Genomic DNA, 9390 nt, shown 5'->3' with positions numbered 1-9390 from the left:
CTGGACATTTCCTCTGAAGCCTCATTAGATTGAAGAATAACGGTATCTTCTTCAGTAGACTGCTTGTGTTGGATGGATGTCAGAAATCAGAAAGCCACGTTTGCAGTACACCTTCGCCGGATGTTTGAAGTCACACTATATTCTGAATACTCTTCAGCCATTATTGACAAATGCCAAGAGTTCTAAAACACACAGTGGAAGTGAATCACTAAAGGGCAGTGACATGTATAGTGTAGTTGGTACTGACCAAGTCATTTGATTGGACACTAAGAAGCCTTCACATTTAAACATTTAACTATGTATAACTTATTTTTAAAGAACCTTTATCACCTTAATTGAGTGAATAGCTGTCTGGCTGCAGGAGGAAGAGCGGGGACGTCTGCCGATATTACAGAAAGTTGACAGTCTAGAGAAACAGCAGATATGTATCAAAGTAAATGCATTAGCACTAACATTCTGGTTGATTAATTAGAAGTAAAAGTACTAATAGTAACAGTATGTAAATATATTATTGTAGGCTGCATTATATCTCGCAATTGCGTTTTTTATACAATAAGCTCTGACCAAGTAATTTAATAGCACTGTAACTGCAGGCAGTGTTTTCCTGCTCTGTCAAGTTTTATGTGTAATTCAGTCTTTTACCTCAAGGTGGACTCTCGTACTATTTTTTGTAAATGTACCTGTTGCTTTATTTCTTTGTCTTATTCGTTGTTTTTATCCGGAAGTTGTTCCGAAGCTAGCGATGCAGCGGCAGACAAGCCACGTTGTTATTTGTTAAGGTTTATTGCCAAGATTTCCTCCAAGCAAGATTTTCGTTTAACCCCATTGGTACAAGCAGGCAAAGTGGTCAGTATTGTGTATTTGTTTCATTTTAATTTGCTGTGAAGAACTTATGTGCTCTTAGATAATTGTATTAGTATTAAGCTAATTTCATGTCTACCACCAGTTCTACGGTGTGATGATGTCTACAAGACTGCGACATTAAAGCATCAGTAAAAGGATCCGGAGTCTCGTGTAATCAATGGGCGTTACAAGCACATGAAAAGTGATCTTTGGTTAAGTGTATAATACTTTCATACAAGAGAATCATTGTTATTTATTTTACTTTTATGTAATCATTAAGTAATTAGAATTAAACATTAAAGTAGTTAAATGTAAATGCAGTGAATATTGTTTTCGTGTGTGAACACAGTCATCATGGATCGGAAGGGGTTAATTACGTAAACAACGCGACAATTGTTTACTGCACTCTTTAAATCCAGCCACTTCTGTCGACACCAATGAGGAATGAATTTGAACGAGAGCAGTCATTCGGGATGAGCACGCGTGAATGGTAAGTTGTTTCTCACATAAGGCTATGTTAGTAGCTAGATTTATGTTTTTATTGTTGCATTAATATTCATCTATCAGTTATGATATTGTATTCGAAAGGTTACTGTCAGTATCGTAAGATAAGGTATGTTAACATTGACAGCTGGCTAGCTTTAGTTGATTAGCTCGCGCAATCCGTTTGATTTTAGCAGTTAGCTCCGAGGTTATTTCAACTGTCACATTAGCATAGGCAACCTGACCTTACCAAATGGTTATAATAGGAAAAATGTAATTCCTAACTTAAGTTAATTTACACATTAACCGTAAATACTTAACGTAATAACATCGCATACACCCGTGTAGGATAGCTCTACTCACCTGGCAATTGGTGTCGATTGGTGTTGGTCAGTTGTCAGTTGGTCACTGTACAGTACTGTACAGGAATTGCAAGCTAGGCCGTAGCAACTAACTTGGACTAGCTAAAATATTGAGTATACTCAACTAACGCTAGACCTAAATACAAAACCTACAATAAAACTACTGTACAGAACACTGATACTATAAAACAATTGATTAGTCTACGCTAAATATACAAAACACTACTGTAAACTACACTATTATAAGCTACGCTAAAGATTACACAACAAACCTACAGTAGAGCTATGTCGGAACACTAGCTAAACAAGAACTATCAAAAACTTTAGAGCTATATAAAATATTTAACAACTATACTACAGTAAAACTACAATTCTAACAATGCCTTAATCTTTCTGTCTTGTCTCGCTGAAAACCACCAAAAACTGCAAAGAAAGACGTTAGCATTTTGAATCTGTTGGTAAACCATCCACGAGACGTCCCGGCCCGTGAGCTCAGTCTTTGGCTGTGGTGGTACGATCTGCCACATTTTTTGGTGTGTTAAACTTCTGTAGCCTACCCAATATGAACAGAGACATTAAAACAAGTGATCTAATGTATATATACCATAACCAACATGATCAGATAAGAGAAAACAGCACTGAGTAGGATGAATCAGTCAATTTTGTAAGAGTAGCCTACAACTGTTCAGGATTTACAAGATGTATGTTCAGGATTTACAAGATGTATAACACTTGTTTTGTAACTAAGAGGGATTATGATGTGCCCATTGCTGTTACGATGATTTTATTTACATGATGGCACTGCAGTGTATTTTACATTGGGAAAATCTATATTGTAGGCCTGTATTTTTATGCCATGCGTGTTATATAATCCAGTACTGTGTCACAAGTAGCACAGGGGATATTTTACAAACATGCACAAGTATTTGTTTTCCACTCATGGACTCTGTCACTAATAGTCTATAATGTTTACATGTATTCTCAAGTACTTTGGACCACAATCATTCTTACTGTAGAGATATTGATCTACTGTAAAACTAGTATTAGCCTAATAAAATGTATATTTATGTTTCCAGTTTCAAGTTCCGGGGTGTCCACATCTCTGAGGAGCTCTCCTGGTCTTCCTGAGGAGAGCCTGCAGAGGACCCTAACCACTGGCTGGTTGCCACCTAATCTTGGGAGGCAGTACAGGACTCTTTGCTCCTTCACCAACAGTCACAGACCTGCCACACACAAAATTACACACAAACCACATCCCTAGTCACTTTTTATTTACATTATAAACATATATTTACATTTAGTCATTTAGCAGACACTCTTATTCAGAGCGACTTACAGTAAGTACAGGGACATTCCCCCGAGGCAAGTAGGGTGAAGTGCCTTGCCCAAGGACACAACGTCATCTGGCACGGCCGGGAATCGAACTGGCAACCTTCTGATTACAAGCCCGCTTCCCTAACCGCTCTGCCACCTGACTCCCTATCCATATATATATAAATTATATTCATATTCTGCACTGCACATAATTGTGTACTTACAGTATATGTATATTGGTATGCAAACCATATGTATAATACTGCACATACTGTAACATCTATGCAATTCTGGTCTGAATTACTTAATTAATTCTTTAATGTTTTGGTACTTTATTAATGGAGCAAGCTATCATAATTACTCACTTGTTCATATACTCTCCTTTAGTCAAGTTGTAGAAACCTGATGCCATGGTTGTAGAAAGCAAGCCTATGAGAAATGATCTTGTATTAGAATACACAAAATTCACATATGTAGAATTGGCTGCAAATGATAATTTGTGTGGTTCATGCTTTTACCTGGTCTCTGAGCAGTAAGGGGAGAGCACCAAGATCCTTGAAAGAGATGGTATGGACAGGAAAGAACCCACTGGTCCAGAACAGAGCCATAGAAAAAGAGAGTTGCGACACGCTTTGATCTCACCGACACGTGATCACGTGGTTCATGTAGCTCGCTGTAGTTCCAAAAAAAACCACTGCTGTCAACCGGTTTGAATGGTTTTCAATGAAGCTGGCCAACGGAAGTCGCTTCCTCAGGCAAATGATGAATGAAACAGGCTCGGTTAAAGAAATCCGATATTCTGGCTATCTTCAGCAGACTCGTATCTACAAAAGGCAGTCCTCCCTGACGTGTTTGGTGTAGAATGGAGTGAAATACAACATTGTGAACACTCACTGCCAGTGAAACACAGGAAAAAAAGCTAGAGCTTTTTTGTCACGTGGTTCCGGTAGCTCCCTGTAGATAACCCTTGTGCTACCTTAGGGTCGTTTTGACCCATAGGTATGTTTTACTAACTTTTCATGCTGAAAAAACAAATTGAAACATTTTCTCTATCCTTTGCGTGGTATCGGGGTCGTTTTGACCACAGGTATTTTGTGCTAACTTTTCATGCTAAAAAAACTAAGTGAAACATTTTCTCTATCCTCCGCGCAGTATCGGGGTCGTTTCGACCCACAGCTATGTTTTGCTAACTTTTCATGCTAAAAAGACAAAGTGAAACATTTTCTCTATCCTTCGCGAGGTATCGGGGTCATCTTGACCACAGCTATGTTGTGCTAACTTTTCATGCAAAAAAAACTAAGTGAAACATTTTCTCTATCCTTCGCACGGTTTTTGTCTGTTCCCACACTGTACTCCTCTAGGAGCATTGTGTGGGGGTTGCCTTTTTCTCTCCTCTCTCCTCATGTTATGCTGTAACTTTCTAGTTGGCGCTAGAAAGCCACTAGTCTGAAACCTAGTTTCATTCTCAATATAATGTTTCAGTGCTTTTGACATGCGTTTGTTTAGAACCATCATGAGTCATAGTTGGTGTGTGTGATGATGATGACAGTGATATAGACACATCCAAGACTACCAGCACTAACTGGGATGGAGGGAGGAGTGAACACCTCCAAAATAATTGAAACTAACACACACACAACCACACACACACACATACTGACAACTCTGAGAGACAGGAAGAGTAAGACAAAAAGTGAGAACATTTCATTTCGAAATTTTATTGTATATAAACAAACTTAAAAACAACAACATCAGTGACCCACAAACCCTATTTACAGAAACGTTTATCTTTCAGACAAGGGACAAAGTCATGGATCAGCAGACTACCCTCTTCCCATATATAGGACAAAGCATTTACACCCTCATCCAACCCACACCTACATCCACACCCATATTCTGTTAGCTGGAGTGTAGACTAAATGACTCAGACTCTGTGGTAGTAGAGGTTCCTGGGCGTCTAGGAGGTGGACTCGTCATGCTGGAGACGAGGCGACCGAGTGTTGAGTCCTCCCGTCTGGCGGACCTCTTGAAGTCCGCCCCCAGAAAGGCGTACAGCAGCGGGTTTAGACAGCAGTGGGCAAATGCCATGGGTTCAGCCACCGCCAGCCACACACTCAGCACCACCTCCAGACTGCAGCCCCTGGGAAGGACCTGTAGGCGCATGAGGGCATCCACAGTGATGCCAGCACCATACGGGAGCCAACACAGGAAGAAGCAGAGGATCAACGCCACAGTGGTCCTGACAGCTCTGCGCTTCTGTCTCTGCCCCTGCAGAAGGCCGCTGCGGGTCAGCCTGGACACGATGACACAGTAACACGCCAGCAAAACTAGGCCCGGTACCAGCAAGCCCACCAACACCAGCTGCAGGTGGAACACTGACACCCAGAGAGGAGCGTTGTCAGCTGGGTATAAGCGCTGGCACACAATCGTCCCATCTCCTGCTTCCCGAGTCCTGGCAAACACTATGTCTGACACTGCCAAGAGAGCCGCAGGCGACCAGGCTCCTGGAAAAGGAGAGGGGGTGAGGGGAGACAAAGAGGAGATTCGGTGGTTAGATCAGGAGATGGAGAATACAAGTGAAGATGTACCTCTGTACATACATCTGAGGCATGGGCACGTTGTGAGATAGAGAGATCAGGGATGAGGCTAGAGACGTAGCTCACCTACAAACACCAGTCTCCGTTCCAGTAGCTGTCTCGTGCGTGAGGTGTGCGCGTCTGTTGCTTTGACCACGGCTAGGTAGCGGTCCAGACTGACGAAGGCCAGGATGAGCACACTCCCATACAGGTTCACCGTGTAGATGACGTGCACGGCCACACAGGTGCCTAATCCGAAACGCCAGTCCGTCAGTGCGGCATCCGCTGCCCAGAACGGGAGCGTCAGCACAAAGAGAAGATCGGCAGCAGAGAGGTGCAGCCGGTAGCGGTCTGTCAGACTCAATTTTGACCTGGGGACAATCAGATAAAACCACTCTGTGTGTCATCTTCTACATCAGAATCAGAATGTGTTTTATCCGCCATGTAATGTGTTGTAACACAAACAAGGAATTTACTGTGACAGGAAGGTGCATACAATAAACGAATGTACGGATCTTTCGTTCTTTCTTTTTCAAAAGATTAAAATGTACAAAGTGACTAACTAAACTTACTAAAGGACTAAACTAATATAACATCTTTGTCATCGTCTTCTTTATTCTCACCTGCGCTTGCAGCCAAGCACCATCAACACCAGGCCGTTCCCAGTGATGCCCAGGACAAAGATGAAGCCGTAGACCACAGGGAGGAACACTCTCTGGAGGTCAGGGGTTATAACTTGATCCAGGTCACACGGATCCTCCAGGGCCAGCCCCAAGTCGCCAGAACCAGTGTCGTTTATGTCATAGTCAAACACAATATGCTGTAGGGAGGAAGAGAGAGACAGAGCGACAGATAGGAGGGGCAACAGTCATGAGATACATAGAAAGACACTAGTAGATGAAGTGAGAGAGAATAAGCAGTTTCACAAGCCACCATAACTTGCCTTGGTAAAAAAGGATGACATGATGACTGTTCAAAACTGAAAAGATTCTTGACCAAACATATATATATATATTATTTTTTTAAGATGCACAATACTCTTTCTATTTGCTGAGACCAACTTTCCAGACTATAATGATCCTTTATACTTTTTATAAATATCCTTTATCTAAAGATAGATTTCAAAGACCCCAAAGAACTAGACAGGCCTGCCACATTGTGACTGTGGGACCTTCCATTGGGGAGCAGTTGTAAAATGCCCTTCAATGTACACCTACAAATCATAGATACGTAAATACAACAACAAAGCTGAATAAGACCTTGCCGCATACCTCATAGTAGGACATGTGGAGCCTGTGTCTCTGTCTCCTCTGCTGAGCGGAGCTGAGTACACTTCTCCCTTCAGTGGAGTTTAATATCTCTCCCATTCACCCCCAGAGCCCATACAAGTCTTGGTAGGAGGACTACACTTCCTCGTCTCAGTTGGAGAAATACACTGCCTCGTCTCTGTTGGAGCACTTTTCATCCCGGTTGGAAGAATAGACTTCCTCATCTCGGTCGGACAAATGAGTTTCCTTCCCCCCCATCGTCTCTGTTGGAGTAATGCACTTTCTCATCCCGGTTGGAAGAATAGACTTCCTCATCTCGGTCGGACAAATGAGCGCCCATCCCCCCCCCACCATCTCTGTCGGAGGAAATGAGCGCCCACCCCCCACCCCTGCAACTAAATGAGCGAATACTGAGCGCTTGGACATTGAGTGCGTGAGGAGGTTGTCTGGGAAAGTGCTACTACTTACATACATTCAGTGGGTTAGGGTCAGGCCAGCAGCCGTCGTCTAGAGTCACACAGCTATGGCTGATGATTTTACTGCGCTACAAGTTCTACAGCAGATGTTTGCAAATGTCGAGCAGGTTGACTCTGAAGAGGAGGCAGAGGATGTGTCAGAAGAAGAAGACGCGGAAGAGCGCCATGCAGAGAATGTGTCAGAAGAAGAAGGCGATGAAGAGCGCAACGCAGAGAATGTGTCAGAAGAAGAAGGCGATGAAGAGCGCCATGCAGAGAATGTGTCAGAAGAAGAAGAAGGCGGAGAAGACGGAGAAGAGCGCAACGCAGAACGCCGCGACCTGTCGGCGTCCGAAGAAGACAAAGACGACAGTGATCCTCACGAGGACCAAGTCTCAGATACTTTCGTGTCAAAAAACGGCAAAATCAAATGGTCTTCGGTTCCGTGTGTGACTGCGCCGCGGCCGCCGCCGCAGCGTAAAAACACAGAGAGGCCCCCCGGACCCACAGCTTACGCCGTTTCCCACGCTCATGACATGGTCTCCACGTTTTTACTCTTTGTCACGCCACAAATCGAAAGAGTGATCTTGGACGAGACAAATCGCGAAGGCTATCTGAAACGCGGAGAGGAGTGGAAATTCATGGACGCCACTGACCTACGCGCCTACATAGGGCTGCTAATCCTGGCGGGGGTGTACAAGTCCCGAGGCGAAGCGGCCGCTAGTCTATGGGATGCGCAAAGCGGCAGAGTGATTTTCCGCGCTACGATGCCGCTCAAACTCTTTTACACTTACTCGTCAACGCTACGATTTGACGACCGTGGGACACGAGCGGCGAGACGTGCCACGGACAAGTTGGCGGCGATACGAGAGGTCTGGGATATGTGGGTAGAGAGATTACCCCGCCTCTACGACCCAGGGCCCGAAGTGACCGTGGATGAACAACTGCCTTTCAGGCAGTTGTACATGCCGAGTAAACTGGCAAAGTATGGGATCAAGTCGTGGGTCGCGTGCGATGCAAAATCAAGCTACGCTTGGAAGATGCAAGTGTACACCGGGAAGTCGATCAACGGAGCCCCGGAGAGGAACCTGGGGATGCGCGTCGTGCTCGATATGACAGAGGGCCTGAAGGATCGCAATGTCACGTGTGACAACTTATTCACCTCTTACGAACACGGACGAGAGCTCATGACGACGAGAAACATAACCATGGTTGGCACGGTCCGAAAGAACAGGTCCGAGCTCCCGTCTGAGCTGCTCACGACAAACAGGCGACGGGTGCTGTCGTCGCAGTTTGCCGTCACGCCCACCACCACTCTAGCTTCCTACCTCGCCAAGAAAAAAAAGAATGTTTTACTCATGAGCACACGCCACACAGACGCCGAAATCAGCGACAGAGACGACGGGAAACCTACCATCATCCTAGATTACAACCGCAACAAAGGAGGGGTTGACAATCTGGACAAGGTCGTCACTTACTACAGCTGTAAAAGGAAGACTGCCCGCTGGCCCCTCGTCATCTTCGACAATATGATTGACGTCTCCACCTACAACGCCTTTGTGATATGGAGAGAGATCAACCCCAACTGGATGCCTGGCAAGCGCAACAAGAGGAGGTTTTTCCTCGAGCAGCTTGGCAGGGCACTCGTGAATCCGCTGATCGAAAGAAGAACATGAGTTTTGACTCATGAACACTTACATGTAAAAACATAACAGCGGCTATGAAGCCTGAGTCTACCTGTCAACAGAAACCGAAGATGAAATGCAGTCAGAAGAAGGGAATACATGGTGAGTATGCAACAGCCAAAAGGCAAAGGCAAATACTGCTATAATACATTATTGATTGATTATTCTATTTTATAACCTACAGCTTTATATCATTTATAGTATAGTATCACCTAATGGAACCTTTTGGAAAGAAACCCTGCAAAGATTGTTCAAAACACCCTACAGGATGCAGGGAGTTTGCTGACAGAGTTATTTCAAACTTAAACATAATATGTATTAGCAACAAATATACTCAATATACATTTGATGCCTCAATGATTTTTCCATTACTTCAGAACAGGAGACCACATCATTGCCTAAGC

The 9390-nt window shown here is 44.0% G+C and overlaps 2 protein-coding genes and 1 long non-coding RNA gene across 3 annotated transcripts; 1 reads left to right on the top strand and 2 right to left on the bottom strand.

The window, feature by feature from the left end:
• Positions 1-1695: 1695 nt before the first annotated feature.
• Positions 1696-3587, bottom strand: LOC134020500 (uncharacterized). Its single transcript, XR_009930398.1, has 3 exons — positions 3521-3587; positions 3368-3431; positions 1696-2911 (listed from the first exon to the last, which is right to left on the bottom strand). It is a non-coding gene; the product is annotated as an uncharacterized LOC134020500 (long non-coding RNA).
• A 1183-nt stretch (positions 3588-4770) lies between these two features.
• On the bottom strand, positions 4771-6434 carry LOC134020499 (C-X-C chemokine receptor type 4-like; the record flags this gene model as incomplete). The annotated part of the gene is made up of 3 exons (XM_062460647.1): positions 4771-5506; positions 5666-5949; positions 6202-6434. Coding segments are annotated over 3 exons (1122 nt in total), but the record flags the coding sequence as incomplete, so codon positions are not given.
• A 935-nt stretch (positions 6435-7369) lies between these two features.
• LOC134020630 (piggyBac transposable element-derived protein 4-like) lies at positions 7370-8977 on the top strand. The gene has a single exon (XM_062460789.1). It carries the CDS (start codon positions 7370-7372, stop codon positions 8975-8977), a length of 1608 nt encoding a protein of 535 aa, XP_062316773.1.
• The last annotated feature ends 413 nt before the right edge of the window (positions 8978-9390 follow it).

This window comes from Osmerus eperlanus, chromosome 5 (assembly GCF_963692335.1).
Source record: "Osmerus eperlanus chromosome 5, fOsmEpe2.1, whole genome shotgun sequence".
Classification (NCBI taxonomy): Eukaryota; Metazoa; Chordata; class Actinopteri; order Osmeriformes; family Osmeridae; genus Osmerus; species Osmerus eperlanus.
Note: the sequence above shows the minus strand (reverse complement) of the source record. Positions and strands in the feature narration are given on the sequence as shown.

Coding starts and splice junctions, on each gene's coding strand:
- LOC134020630 (XM_062460789.1), top strand. CDS start 7,370: ATGGCTGATGATTTTACTGCGCTACAAGTTCTACAGCAGATGTTTGCA.